At 31.6% G+C, this 16175-nt stretch overlaps 2 protein-coding genes across 5 annotated transcripts in view; one reads left to right on the top strand and one right to left on the bottom strand.

Moving 5' to 3' along the window:
- Positions 1-366: 366 nt before the first annotated feature.
- TTLL5 (Tubulin tyrosine ligase-like 5) overlaps positions 367-16175 on the bottom strand; it is a 44940-nt gene continuing 29131 nt past the window's right edge. For 3 of the 4 annotated variants that reach the window (XM_018522778.1, XM_018522800.1, XM_018522786.1), the window contains exons 14-16: positions 15128-15294; positions 14737-14931; positions 367-419 (exon numbers count right to left, since the gene is read on the bottom strand). In XM_018522778.1, the coding sequence (XP_018378280.1) occupies positions 407-419; positions 14737-14931; positions 15128-15294 (375 nt within the window). In that variant the 3' untranslated portion in view covers positions 367-406. Of the gene's footprint in view, positions 420-11900; positions 13185-14736; positions 14932-15127; positions 15295-16175 lie in introns of those variants that run through there. The other variant, XM_018522792.1, reaches the window with a different exon arrangement.
- On the top strand, positions 4580-14876 carry LOC108770983 (potassium/sodium hyperpolarization-activated cyclic nucleotide-gated channel 2). The gene is made up of 10 exons (XM_018522815.1): positions 4580-4905; positions 4975-5199; positions 6305-6491; positions 6575-6709; positions 6835-7030; positions 7716-7907; positions 8027-8125; positions 9464-9585; positions 9875-10153; positions 14777-14876. The coding sequence occupies exons 1-9, from the start codon at positions 4628-4630 to the stop codon at positions 10118-10120; spliced, it is 1680 nt and encodes a 559-aa protein (XP_018378317.1). The 5' UTR covers positions 4580-4627; the 3' UTR covers positions 10121-10153; positions 14777-14876.

Genomic DNA, 16175 nt, shown 5'->3' with positions numbered 1-16175 from the left:
ATTAATAGTCAAAGTCAGTAATTATTTCCTTGCTTTGTATGAAAAGTCAGATAACTTTTGGCAGAAACAGAGGTATGGGGTGGACCGATTAAAGGAATACGACTTTTCACGCAAAGCGAGTTCTATCCCACTTATGTCAATATCAGATTACATTGTCAATATATCGACGGTATCCCACATCTTCAATTTTTGGGCAAATGCTTTGTAGTGTTGTATCGTGAAATCTATGACATTGACAGGTTTTACTGAAAAATTGATAATGAAAAATTAAATACCACTTGTCGAAGTAGATTGAGTGTAAAGTTTATCTAGGGAATGAATTTATTACCGACAAGAAGAATCTGGATATAATCCGCGATTAGTTGTTTTATTTCAGGATGATCCGCTAGATAATCCGTGTATCGAGCTATATCATAAGACTGTTAAAAGAAAAACTTGTATACAAATTTATTTGTGAAAAGTATGTGTGTATGTGAATGTGTGTTTTAAATCTTACGTTTTAAGGATTTTTGTGGTAAGATTTGTAAGCGGTAAGGGGATCCACACACTTTTCATAACAATAATTATAAGATATACCGTAAGGTTAACCAATCAGAGCTGAAAGTTTTTGAAAATTCCTGACTGTGATTGGCTAATTCTTACGGTACGTCTTACGATTACTGTTATAAAAAGTGTGTGCGGACACCCTAAAGAAATTGTGTTAGATTTATTACTGGTTATGAAGTAAAAGTTTCGATCAGGGAACCCTACTCCGATGACCACGACATATAATGTTATCAAGGTCATGATGCTGATCTCCAATAGGTTTTTAGTCGTCATTCGTTATTCGTTAAAAAATTATTATTCAAAAAGAGTTTAAAAAAACGTCTTATTTCTGTTATAATATGTTAAGAGCTATCCCAAATCCTCTCTTCCTTGCAATAATTTTCCACGCAAAGCGAGATCTACCCCCCTGCTTACGGGTGTTCGACTTTTCACACGAAGCGAGATTCACTGCACATCCTCCCTGATTAGAGGCGTTATTAATAATTGATGTAATTAACGATTGGCTAATTATTAGTGCTTATGTTTTACTGCTTAAGTATTTTTTGTGTGCCATAGCCCTTAAGCAGTAAGCGAATCGATGAATCACAGTAGGGACTGTAAAATCATAACACCAGCAATAGCAAATCCAATATGTTGATTTCCTTATTACTTAAGTCTTAGGACCATGGCACATAAACAAACAGTGAAATGTAAGCAAGATGGAAATCAACGTGTGATTGGCTACAGCTTACATTATGGTTCTTTTCTGTGATTGGCCAATTCACTTATCATTTACGTTTTACTGCTTAATTCTATTCTATAACTCCAAAGCGTCGTCTACAATGGGCAGTAGCAGTAGTGATAAGGCTGTAAGACACATCGGGAATAAGCTGATTTTCCGATATAATAGAACATAAAGTAAGTCCATAAGCAACAACAGAGTAGAACATAAGAAATGGATTTAAACTATTCACATACGGACTTACTTTACGCCCTATTATACGCCCTGTTAGAAAATATATAACAAATCAGTTTTGACGCTTACTGAAATTTGATTGACAAGATAAATTGTGCAATAAAGAACAAATGCCATTATAAAATAATGTGAGGTATCTACATTTAAATAAAATATATGATTAATATTTGTTTGTAGTAATTTATAAAAATAAAATAAATACGCTACTCAATAAAAAATAATTTAATAATTGAGTAATTTGTAGTAGTTTATTGTAGTTGAATTATAGAATATTCTGCATATATTGACTTTAAATTTATGAGAAGAAATGTACATATATAATTTATTTCTAAACAGGTTAGAAAACATTGAAGAAATTTCTAACAGAATGGAAAAAAAACGTTGAAAAAGGATCCAAAGTTAATCCAGATCAAAATCCAATTTATGAAAAGAGGATGTACTAAGTAACAGAAAAAAGTAAAATTAAAATAATCTTATGAACACATAATAAATTTTATGTAAATATATAATTTTCCTTAAAAAGTATAAGATTATATTATTCCCAAAAATGGATTCAATGTTTCATTTAAGTTTATATATGTTGTTCTTCAAAAGTTTTTTACATATAAATTTATTATATATAAGATATTAAATAATAAATGAATATATTTTTTGTAATATAAAAACCATTGCACTAGCGTTATAAATGCTTTAACTTATCTAGATAAAGAGTGTAGAATGCCTCAATTTAAAGAAAGCGAACTAACAGCGCAATTCTATTTTGTAATGAATGATATATTCGATTTTTTAAATTCACGAAATAAATTTTGCAACATTGAATCCCAAAAATGTATATCAAAAGACAATATTCCAATTATTGTGAACAAAATTGATAATTATATTAAATACATTGTTTCTTTACAAAATGATGAGAATATTCCAATATTACTTACAGAACGGAAAATTGGATTCTTAGGCTTCATAATTTGCTTAAAAAGTGTTATTGGTATTTGTTACCAATATATACAATCATCTGAAAATAAATGGGATTATTTATTAACATATAAAATGTCACAAGACCATGACGCGCATATCTTGAACTGTCTTTTGTCTGTGATTTCTCTGCGATTCACCAGACTTGGCCACAATCCATGATAATAATAATCCGATATGCCAACAATTTCAAACCGCTTTTAAATAATTACTTGTATATTGTAAGATAGGTGGGAGAGAATATGCCAATAGTGTACCTCAAGACACTACTTCATTTTTAAATGCATTATCAATGACTGCGTTCAGCGGACTCAACAGTTGAGTGAGCGCTCGTTGCTATTGATGTATTCTTTCAGATCTAAAATGCTGATTGGGTGATCTAAAAGAATACACCAATAACAGCGAGCGCTCACTCAACTGTTGAGTTCGCTGAACGAAAAAAAAGATGAATCGCAATCGACGAATTAATAGATTCCACATACAAACGATCATGAATATGTTAATGTTTTTGCGAAACATAGTTATGCTAACTCTGAGACTCATGCCCATTTCCACCAATATAAATTAACTTTAATCTCGGTTCAACTTACTCTTTGTCTTTTTCTAGTTCTAAAGATTAGAAAAAGACGAAGAGTAAGTTGAACCGAGATTAAAGTTAATCTATATTGGTGGAAATGGGCATTATACATATAAATTGTAATTCTCTTTATATTAATAAAGTAATATTTTATATAGCAGGATTTATTATGAAATCTATTAAATAAAAAAAATTTTATGCGATATTTGTTCAAAGCCCCTATTCTCGAAAAGTATCGCATATGAAAAACTAGGGAAATATTGTAGTATGCGTTACGTATACTATAGCACTTCTCTAGTTTTTCGTATGCGATACTTTTCAAGAGAGAATAGGACCCCTGAAATCTTAATTTATGAATCTACCATATCTTCACTTCAAAAAATTAAATCTAAAGACAAATTGATAAATGCGTCACAAGTGTAATTATAGACTTTGCAAAATTGCAGAAACGTAACTTCTTTTTGTTGTTGTAATATTAAGAAATGATCAAAAACCACTTATTTTAATATTATGTCAAGATGCATTGAAAAGAATTTCAAATAACATACTTATTAACAATGATCACATGTTTTATCATGGAATTTTAGGAAATCATTATTATCAAACCATAAATAATGTATACTTACGAAATATTTTTCATTGCGTATGCATCGCGAATGCGATAATTAAAAAAATACTATTCATAGAATAAGAAATAAGCACACAAAAATAATTTTGTTTAAAAACCAATAACATGTATTTGAAAATGCTAACATAATATGTAATTGAAGTACTAACATTTACTAAATAAACATTTTCATATTTAACCTTTCTAATTTTATAAATTTTTTAGCTTTTATTTTTTATATTTTTACGTAATTATTAAAAATAAAAAGAAATAATTATACTATTTAAAAAAAAGAATATTTGAATTATATAAATATTGTATTAAATGAACACCCTGTATACTATGAGATATACTAAGAATTTTAAATAATTTTAAGAATATTATATTCGTAATAAATATACATTATATATTTACATAATAATGCTTTTTCAAGTTTTTGAAATATTAATATGTTGTGTTTTAGTCAACATAAATTATAGTATATTGATATTTAGTAATTATATACGTATATAATTATAATATTATTATATTGTCACTACCTTTTGCGCACTACAGCTCGTCGAATTTTAACTGTTGATCGGAAAAGAGTACGGGAAAGTGCGAATTGCAATATTTCGTATGACATACTGCAGAATCCTTTCAGAATTGCTGCACATGAGATGTGAAAGATTGAAACATTTCTGAAAATTTTCCGCAACAATCGATGCTGTTTGGGTACATTATGTTTATGCATTTTGTGTGATAGCCCGGGATGTGATTGGATAATTTTTTTTTTTATTCATACATTTATGCGACTATGCAAGTTGTGTGAATATACCCTTAAAGCCCGATGTTCACGACCATTGCGATTGGTTAATTCTTTTTTCATCCGAGGTCTCGGACCGATTTCTAGCATCGTAGACGCAAGGCTTAAAATCTTAAGCGATCGTCTTATCCTGCTTGCTATCATTGACAGATCCATCCATACGAAATGACAATTCGAGACTCGAATATCTTGATGAAACGAGCGAATTTACGCGCACATATTTGCGATTTGCCGAGAACATCCGGCAGCAATCTGCCGAAATTACCCCCAAACGCGAGGTTCTACAGTCGGTGGAAACGAAATCTTCAAAAATTTGTTCTTGTTTCCACACGACATCCTTTAACAGGTTTAATTTTACGCAGCCAAACAGCTGTTGCTTTCGAAAAGAGAAGACACTCAAAATCACCTTATCGATGGATGATTCATCCATGTAGTATGTTAAGGTAAGAAAATTTAAGAAATCAACTTAGACTTTTTTGTGAATACAAATGTAACAGAATACGTTATCGTAGATTCTACTGGGACACAGTAATGACTGTGACGTTTTTATATATTTTTATAACAGTTCCACATATTATGTGCTTCTACAGGATCGGAAAGAGCAGCGGTCCTGAATATTGGAATATCGTGTATCCAATTTACGCCGTTTGTATTATTGACATGTTCTTTAATTTTATTACTGGATTTGTATCTCCAGATGGACATGAGATTTTTCTTGATACTACTCTAATAGCACGGTGATTGTGCCATGATAATATGTGATCCAGACAGCACGTATGTCCAAAATTGAGATGTAAGACCAAAATCTTAACATCTTAAAAATGTTTTAAAAATATCTTACAGTATGATGTTTAAAAGATCATTAAATGACACCTTTACGTTACATAATGTTATCTTCCTAAATAGCAAAATGTTAGCAGGATGTCGACAGATTGATAACAGATTTGATCAGAAGATGTTAGCAAACTGACTACAACTGATGTCGCATTCTGCTCCTGTTCTGCTGACAGAACCTATTAACATTCTATGCAAACAGACTGGCAGCAAAAATCAAACAGAAGCTGCTGACAGAATCTGATAGCAGATTGTGAGCAGAAATCGAGCAGTCTGACATAACTTGACAACAGATTTGCAGCAGAAACAGAGCAAGATCTGTCATTTTCATTTAAATTGACCTAGTTTCTTATAAGAAACTTTGCGTACATATAGGTATATAAACAGTTATATATAATTATATATTTATATATACTGGAAACAATCAATACAGTTTTATTGCTAAAATATTATTGATTAGCTTGACATTTCAAAATACACATAAGGAAGTTATAAAACAATCAAAAAAATATTTGAAGATTCAGAAAGCACACTCCGAAGAGCTTGGAAATCTCTAGGAGATTTACCTATTTGATTTACATATACCAATTCTTATACAGGACTCTTGAATGTTTTCTTCTTACGAAAAGCAAATCCATCTCGTAGCGAGGCCGTATATCAAAATGGCAGACCTTGCTCGGTTTCTGCTGCCAATCTGCCGTCAAGTTATGTTAGTAGACTCTGTTCGGTTTCTGTTACCAATTTGCTGGTATAGCTTGTCATCAGGCTTTGTCATATTTTTGACAGCAGTTTGTTGACATTGTCTGATAGTACAAACTCTGTGTACAATTTGTTACCTTTCTGCAATCAGAAATTGGTAGCAGACTCTGCTCACAAAATCTGTCTCTTCAGATTTAGCTATCTGGGTTACATGGTGTTGTCTGGAAGATTAAATTCGTTATTTCTCACTATTTCCAACTTATTTAAATATATAAAGTGAGAACTGTATATAATTACATATTTAAGCAGACGTTATATAAAAGGATATTTCTTCATTGACTTTATCAGCTCGATACCATATGCATGGTTTTACCCAACACTTATCTTACCGCCTGGTCCAAATTCAAATTCTATATTACTTATAATTGAATTCTTGCCTATTTTAAAATTGATTCGCATATCTACAGTACGACGAAACGTTCAACACATCAATGCAGTAACTTATAATTAATTAATTATCATTTAAATATTAATGTTTTGAATTTTATAAATAAATTAATTTGTATTATTTTTTAACAGAGTTTTAGGATCTCTCAAGCTCAACATATAACAATATGGTTCATTATTTTGACATTATTAATTTTTCATTGGAATAGCTGTATAAGTTACGTTTTTCCATATATCGTTATGCATGTACAAGAAAAAACTTTGGAAGTACGGTGATTTCTATAAGCGAATTGGTCTGTCAAGAATATTTTTTAATTACTTTGTGTATTAAAGCACTGAATAAATAAAAAATAGTAATACACTATCTCCTTATTTATATGGAATAATTTCAGAATTCAGATGCAAATTATATTCCGACAAAACTTCATAATATATCCGACTGGGAAGTTTATTTAGTGTTTGTGCATATTGGCATGAGTAATTTTATAGGTTCGAATTTTATAGAATTCAAAAACTTTGATATTTTGGACACAATAATAAGAGGCATATTTCTTCTCTTGGGGAAAGGCTACATAATTTATTTGATTGGTATTAAGTCATTTCTTGTTACGTTAAATTTCTAATATTGCATTTTGTAGCAATTTTTTTTGTTTTTATTAAAATAATGTTATCTTTTAGCCGTTTTTCAAATATAGATAAACGTTTACTTTAGGGGACCCAACTCCGATAACCTTGACCTCGATTTATATTGTCAAGGTCATGACCCTGAGAGACCTCCAACAGGTTTAGTTGACGGACGTTATTCGTTAAAAAGTTATTAACAAAAGAAATTTAAAAAATAATATCTTAATTACTGCTTAGGGGCGCACGACTTCCATGCAAAAGCAACTCCCCCCCTGAGGCGTGTTCAGATTCCCATCTAGGTGCTCCCCAGATGTCATGTCATTCTTGTCTAACGTACGATAAACAATAAGGATGGAGTGATACCTGGGTGACACTCGAGTGAAAATCTGAACTCAGCACTGCTGAGAGGGAAAGGTGGGATGGAGTCGCTTCGCGTGAAAGTTGTGCAGAAATGAGACGTTATTTTTTTAAACTTTTTTTGTTAATAACGTCCGTCAACTAAAACTCGCTGGAGGTCATTCAGGGTCATGACCTTGACTACACATGTCAAGGTCATTGGAGCTGAGTTCCCTAAAGTAAACATTTACCCAAATAGAAATAAAATAAAAAAATTAACTCGACAAAAGTAAGAAAGTTCTTATGATCGCAGTTACGATTCTGCAACTCTTGGAATCGTCTGTAAAACCAAAACTCAAATATCAACGAATCGTACACGAAGTAAAAGAATACATTCATCAGAAGAAGCTTCCGCTATATTTACAAAAGAAGCTGATTTTCTATTACAAGTATCGCTACTATGACTGTTTCTTCAAAGAGAATGTTATATCTGATATTCTTTCGGGTTAGTTAAAAACAAAGAAAAAATGAATAAGGTTGAATTATTAACTAATTCCTAAAATGTTAAAATGATAAGCTTATAAAGTATATATTTTCTTCTTATGTTTTCCAATACTCTTTTAGGTCATTTAAATCAAGAAATTCTATTCCATGGTAGTCAAAGACTGTTAGATATTATGGTCCTTCGCAATTTGCCCCGTAATGTTCTTGGTGATTTAATAAGTAATTTTTTTCTCTTGTATTAATAATAATAATATTTGTTGTTACTGCTGTTCTATTTGTACTACTATTGTATTACTAATTGTTGCTACCCCGGGTAGCAAGCACACTTCATTTGGAAATACTAGGCATGTTCACTGATAACGTCAGGTAACTGAAAACGACAGTTACATGGAGAAATTATTTTAATATTTACATTTTATTAAAGACATTATTTCAAGTATCATTGACACAATATTTCGGTCTTGCGCTGTAATTTTAATTTTAAATTGATATTATTATTATTATTATTATATCGATATCTAAAAATAAGTTTTCTCAAGTCATTAATTTTTCGTTTATTTATATTTATTGTTTTATCGGATGCATTTATAATTTGTCTCAAATTTAATAATAATTGCAAAACAAAGTCTTTTTTAACTGAATTTTGTATACAAACTTTATTATTTAAGTTGTTGAGTATCATCGGTATAATGTCAATTAATAATCATTTTTCATTATTCGATATTAATCAATTAAATAATAACATTTAAAGACATAAATATTTTTGATCGTATGTTAACACAAAATTACCATTTTTACTATCACATTTAATAAAGATTGATTATTACTTTTCTTAATTAAGTAACAATTATAAATAAGTATCTCATACAGAGAATCATGTACAAAATCGAGATTCCTTAAAAACATTAAGGAATTTTTGGAGCGTCATGTTATTAATACATCTTATATTCTAATTTTGGACATGTATGTTATCTAAAACAAACTGACTTCTTCTACCTAGTTGTGCTCTTTTTAAGTAAATAACAGAAAATATAAGATATAGGAATGTTATTTCGTACATAAAAATAAGTCAAAATTGTAGTTATATATTTGATCAACTTTTTAACAACATTTATTAAATTGATCTGTCATAAACATATCTCTAACGTTAAGTATTCGTGATCACAATATATATCAGTCTCGTACAGTCGCAGAAGTTAATCAAATACGTACATGGCTTGGAATGGGTAACCTATTTTTTTCCTAAGTACTTCTTTTGATCATAATTATATCGTCATTTTATTTTTATGAATGTAACGCCAATAATATCCGGTTACTGTTAAATTTTTTATTTATAACTTTTATTAAATCATTATTTTTATTATTTAACTGTCTCTTAAATTTAATTTATTGTTTATATTTATTTTAACGTGTAATACTAAATGGTGTAACATTTGTCACAATCATGCTTTAACGTCCGTACAATTGCGGTCTTACTATTGTATACGTTTTCCACTTCTGACTATTATTTTCGAAAGCTGAAGATTTTTATGTTAATGATAAATTGATTTATCGTAGATTCACTGAAGCCAGTGATATATCTCAAGGGAGATGTAATTTACAAAGCCAGTATTGAAGGCGAATATATGTATTTTATAGCTAGCGGAACCGTTGCACTGATCACATTCTCCGGGAAAGAAGTAACTGAAAATATTTATATAGCAAAAAAACAAATTTAGGATACAGCGGACTATTTCGTTACTTTCAACCTTAAGGTAATATAAAATTTACAGCAAACTATAATTTTTTGCAATAATGTGCTTATAACTACCTTATATAATCGTGACAGCTTCAGAACACAAGTATGACCTTTAAATGTTCAGTATGCTGTTAAGAAACATAAACGATCGTGAGAAATGAACGAAAAAGCCGCGCTCTATTCTATGCTTTATTTGAAATTACAGTTAAGTAATAAGATATTCTTTATAGATATATCATCTTCACGATGGTGATCACTTTGGCGAAGCTGGCTTGATTTATCCGAATCAACCCAGAGGAGAATCAGTTATCGCTTTAGAAGTGTGCGAGCTGCTTCGCTTGCATCGTCGTGATTTCAAACGCTTTTTTGCTGTAAATTCGGAGTTTTATAACAACTTAGAACATATCGTGTATGAACGTTCGAAAAGAATCAAGAAGCTGGAAGAACAGAACATAAGTGAAACGACGAAGCAGTAGTTTTATTCTCTTTATACGACTGGAATTCTAATTGTAAGCTAACAATTTTTATTCATTAATCGTAAAAATCGTTTTTTTTTATTCATTAACCAAAAAATCGTTTTTTTTTTTTCAAAAAGGATTTGTTTCAAACAAACATAATAAACAATTCAACATTAAACTATTATAAATTATTTAATGCCACAAGATGTAAACTTTTGAGAATACTCGGCTAATTTAATACATTAATACTTTAATTATGTCATTAATACTCAAATATGTAAGCTCTGAATATGTTATACTTCTTATGCACGAGAGATAAGAATGATTGTTTGCTTAACTTGTGCAAACACGTTTACCATCAGAAAATTTCTTTCGTTTTAATTTGCGATTACAATAAAAGTACATTATAATGCAACTTTTTAAGATGATAAGAATATAAGAACAAATTTATAGATGAAGAACTACAATCTTTTTCGCGAATTAGATTGCCAATTCGAACATCTTTAAATTTTTATATTTATAATTAATTTTATATTAAATTCCTATATTTCTAGCAATATTTTAATAAAACGACAAAATTACTATTCAGCATTACAATAAAAATCGGTGTTGAAGTAGATAAATATAATACCTTGTCAAATCAAGTGTTTTGGAATTAAGTAATGAAAAGTTTTTGTGAACTTTCTATAATGCTTTATTGCACACAAATGACATGAGCGTTCTTATTGGTCTAAATTACATCACGCACTTGATATGCGTATCAGGTACTATATTCGTATCAAATTTATATTAAATATTTAGTATGCACGATATAAACGCTGCCGAATCAGTTCAGTACAACACTCCTACTTGGTACGAGCGTATTGTACTGAACTGAGATGCGTACCAAATGACATAAATGACGTAAATGCATGAAACGCATTTTGGAGGAAGTCTATTAAGAGGATGCTGGAGTGTCCTGTTTTACCATTAATTTTTAAAGGCTCTTTTCTCTTAATTGTGTTTATGGATTGAAAAGTCCTTCTCCACAATTTAAAGTATCGACAACAACACAGGCTGCCAGCTACAATTTAATACGAAAAATGAAAGAAAATAAAAAATTGTAGTTTTGTCACCGGCTTCTGCAGTCAACTCGTCACAATATGTGCTGCATATAAGAGTTTCAGATTTTACCCGTTTAAAATAAGTAGCCAGCAGCCTACAGAAAACCTCGAAGAACAATTCTATGCTTTTAGAAACGAGGTAGGAGCTTTAGTATAAGAGAAAAGAGTCGTCAAAAATTTCGTTCGTATGCTACGAATAAAATTGACGTGAAGCCATGAAATCGAGCAGTATTTTAGTTGATCTCTTTCTAAGAGATGGCGTTGCAATATTTTAAACAAGGACAGATGAATGCGTTTGAGCGAGACACAACGATATATAATAAGTATAGGAAATGAATGAAAGATGTCACTATTACCGAATTTGGAATTTAAAAAAGTCTGTACTATCGCGACCTTGATTAACTTTGACCGTCACTCCAGCATCCCCTTAAGAGCTATCTTAATTAAAATCGGTATTATGATTGACTTATGTTTCTTTCAAATGATATATTAAGATAATATTTGCATTACTTTTTTCTCTTACTACGTTCGATGTAAACGCAACTGTATTAAAGCATTAGTGCACTTAAAACTTAATACACGTACTAATGTTTCGATGATGTAAACTAGGCCGTTAACCGTTCACATTGGTGTAAAGAAAACACATAGTTACTTATTTAAAAATGTATCAAATAAATTAAATTAACTAACTATCAGTAATCGAGCTACAATATTACAGATATCAATTAAAAACATTTTTTATCGTGTTACATCAAAAAAGTACGTTCCGGAACTCACAGGTCCATCTTCAACTGAATTTAAATATATTGACAATTAACGCAACGTAATTATGTATACTAACAATTTTTATGATTGAATGCTATTGTCGCAAAACGATGAAACGAAGTGATTCCTGTTGATTGAAACGTCATTCTATTGTATAGTGTTGTATATCGTTTCTTTATATACAAATGTTACGTCTAGATTCCACAATTTTTTGCTTTGGTGAGGATTTTCGTCATCAGCATAAAATTCTTAACAAGTATTATCTGTGAATCATCTATTTCTGTCACAGAAAGTTGCGATAGTAATGAGTCGAATAACGATCTCTCTTATAGAATAATAATTAGCTCGGGAGGATGTTGCTAAATTAAATATTCGAACAAGTGTCGAATAAAAGAGATGTCTACCAAGGAACACACAAAAGAAGTAGTGTAGATTAAGGATTTATAAATCGAAACAGCATTGGTTGTTTGAAATAGATGACACATACGACTCTGAACTATCGATATATTGAACATCCGGCAAATGATCGATAACGAAAATGACTAACATTGTTTGACAGTTAGAGAGCTAAAAATTTAGGCCACAAGTGACACCGATCCCAGTATCCAATTCGTAACCGATACTACTAATCCTAATTAAATTAAATTAGATCATTATATAACATACGCGGCACCTCCATTCAGCACAACCGATTCATTTGCGGATAAAAAAGGCCCTTCGTGAACGCAGAGTAAGTTAAAATTTGGCCAGTTAATTGACATTCTGTCGATCCGCGACCAATTAGTCAATTTTTATTGACTGTGTGGTTGAGATCTAATGCGGTAGTATTCTTATATTTCTCCAAGTCGTCCGGTCGAGATCTGATTCGGTACATTCACGAGACATCCAGCCGAGACCGTTTTCTATCACCGAAGCACAGTATAAGGATATATAGTAGGGACAAGAGCTCGTTTTCAGCCGCGCATATTTGCTTGCGCCTTATAAGCGGCCATGTTTTTGGTAGCAATCCCGATCGAAGCAGAGAACCCATAGTTTCTCTGTTACTGTAATCATGCCATGATATATTGTTGCGCTTGTCTTAGCGGCAAGGCTGACGAGACTCCTGGCTGGCGTGACTCCAGGGCTGGCGTGTCTCCTGAATAGCTGATTGCAGCAATTAATTTTATGAAGCAACGTGACTGTGCATAGATGTATCACCGATTTAGTGGAAGATTCTGAAAAGTTAAGATTTTCTATCTCCAGCTTTTTTTGTTGAGAATAGCGATGGTTCCTAATACTATTTGATCATACATCAAAGACAAAACTCTGATGAACTCTGAGAACTCATCTGAAAAAGATCAAAGGTGCCAATGCTGCTTGTCTCTATTGTATATCCTTATACTGTGATCGAAGATCACCTAACCCGGCAAAGTCTACCAAAGCAATTGACTCATTCTTTTGGCCCACTTTCAACAAGTAGTAAGTCTAAGCACTTTATTTATTTTCTTTACTTTTTCTTTTCTTTTTTTTTTTGAAGAACCCCCGAATTTAAAATTATTAATTTACGAAATTTTACTTCTTTTTATTAAATATGTATCTATTGAGTGAGAAGGAAAAAAAAGGAAAATAAGGTTAGATATATATTAGAATTACTAGGATTGTATAAATAATTGAACATTTGATTTTCTGAAGCACACATTTTTCCTTTTGTCTAATTTTCATATAACTTAGTATGTAGTGCTTTAAAGGTTTGAAAAGATGACTTGAATTGCGGTATTATGAGCACACGCGCGCACGTTTCTATTTTTTGGTTATTTCCCTGAATCTGTCTAAATTGGTAAAAAATGGTGACAATACTTAACTCGACAATTAAATTGGCCTAATTTAAGAATACAGCAGTATATGTTAACAAAAAATTCACGGAACCTTCGTCGTTACTTAAAAGTCGTTCGATATCGTATCGTTTATTAGTAACCGTCAACTAGCACTCGCATGGCCAGCCGCAGTTGCACCGCACCTGACGGCGCGAACTTCATGCTCTATGGTTAGACGGTTTCAAAGATTCAATATTTGAAAACTATTGACATCATAACATTTTTTACTTTTAACATCTTTCATTCATTTCTTAATGTGGAATATGTATATACATATCGACTCCTGCAGGTGGTGTGAATCATCTTTATATTTGAACGTTAAAAAAAGAGAAAGCGAAGATGCTGAGTGCAAAAGTGCAAGCAACACGAGCAGACCTATGGTAATGATACCAGCGATTTCTAAATCGTTTTGTTTTCGTGGAGATCATTATCTAGAGACACGGTAGTGTCTCGGCGCTAAAACATGGCGTGAGACATTGCCGTGCTCCTTTACGCGAACCGGCGATAAGATATACGAATGCGTAATATATTAATTAATATGTTGCATACGTAAATAAAATTAAAGCGCTTTAGAGAGTATTCAAAATATTCTTGCTCTTAAAATGATGCCTTTGACATTATATGCAAGAACGATTTATTATTATATTAGGGCATAAAAGTGTTATATGCCATTTTGTTTTAAAATAGCCTCATACAATACTTGACTTATCAACAATTTGAGAGAGAGGGGGGCGGGGAGAGAGAGAGAGAGAGAGAGAGAGAGAGAGAGCGCAGACATAACCCTAACAGATTAAGAATTATAAATATGTGCATTCTTTTCTTTCTCTTTTTTCTTCTCACTCTCCTCTCTTTTTCTCTCTTCCATCTCTCTCAAAATGTATAATAAATTCGGTAAATGTAATAATTAAATTACCTATTAATTGAATTATTACATCTGCACTGTTCTGTTGCAGCGGCATTGGAATACACTCGCGATGTAATATGTGGTAAAGACCCGAGAAGATTTGCGCCGCGTAGATTGCCAGCGAAGCCGCTTCTTCCCAAAAAACTGTGAGTGCACTTATAAAGACGAGTTTGCAGAATCAGCACATCATCAAGATCTTGTTCGCTGTAACGTAATCATATTACACATATCTTAATAATTGTTGTGAAATTAAACGTTCTTGATACGCATAATTTTTCTGTATCTATTCTGTGTCCTAAAATATGATATAAATGATACTATTCTGTATTTTAATGGGTGGTTTTTTCTCACGCAATTTCACAATAGGACTATGTTTTAAAAACTCAAGATATGTGCATACCTTGCAGCAACTAAAAATTTTTGGAAGAGTTTATTAGGAACGGTATGAGGCCGGTCTACGGTGTCTTCGTATAGATCTGTTTCTCTGTTATACAGATGCAAAAAATCAGAAAGTTGCTTTGCGGTGATGGCAGCTCGATCCTTATCGCTTAACTTACTGCATGGTAACTATGAAAAACATTATTAATTCAAACAAATAATTCAACTATGCGATTTACTTCTGATATAAAATTGTCGTATTCTGAACGTAGCGCAACACTTCGACAATATAATAGATACTCAATTTATATACATTATCTTTGAATTTAACTTAAAATTTGAAGAGTCCAGCGGAATTAACATGAGAAAATTTGCCCTAAAATAATTTAACGAAATAAATCTAAAAGCAACTTGTGGTGAGGGTAAATACACTAATTCATTTTCCTAAACCTGTCCGTTAGAATGCTACAATGATGAGTTTAAAGGATTAAAGTTTACATCTCCCAATCAGTTAGACATAACGCAATAATAATGAAACACAAATGAAAGAGAAGTTTCAAGTGAACGTCATACAAACTTATCTTTCCAAAAAAAGTAAAAAAAAGTGCTAAGAGTACATCGTGCTCTTCGAAAACGAATTACTGTACCAAATTAAAAAGTAAGACCCAAGTGGTACTATTTTTATTACACCGTGTGACTGATTTCAACTTAAAAAATTTTTCAAAGATTAGCTGGGTGGATTTTATAACGATTGCGGATCCCATCGCTGCCACCAAATACGTTGTGCCAAGGAGTCGGGCACAACAGATTCGGGATCCGCGGGGAGACGTCGGGATCGGAGCTAATCAACTTTACACACACTTTTTTCAAAAAAAAACTTAAAATAATTTATTAATAAATTAACTTTATAATTTCACTTTTGTTTTCAATTACTTGATTATTCCCCTTAACGCCTTATAGACTTTAGACAGACAGATGGAATTCGGACTTATTGTTAGTGTCCTTGTGAGAATCCGGACTGCGAACGAGCGAGTCCTGGATCGATGCCCCAGTCCGATTATATCCTCTCT

This window comes from Trachymyrmex cornetzi, unplaced genomic scaffold (genome assembly GCF_001594075.2).
Source record: "Trachymyrmex cornetzi isolate Tcor2-1 unplaced genomic scaffold, Tcor1.1 scaffold1002, whole genome shotgun sequence".
Classification (NCBI taxonomy): domain Eukaryota; kingdom Metazoa; phylum Arthropoda; class Insecta; order Hymenoptera; family Formicidae; genus Trachymyrmex; species Trachymyrmex cornetzi.
Note: the sequence above shows the minus strand (reverse complement) of the source record. Positions and strands in the feature narration are given on the sequence as shown.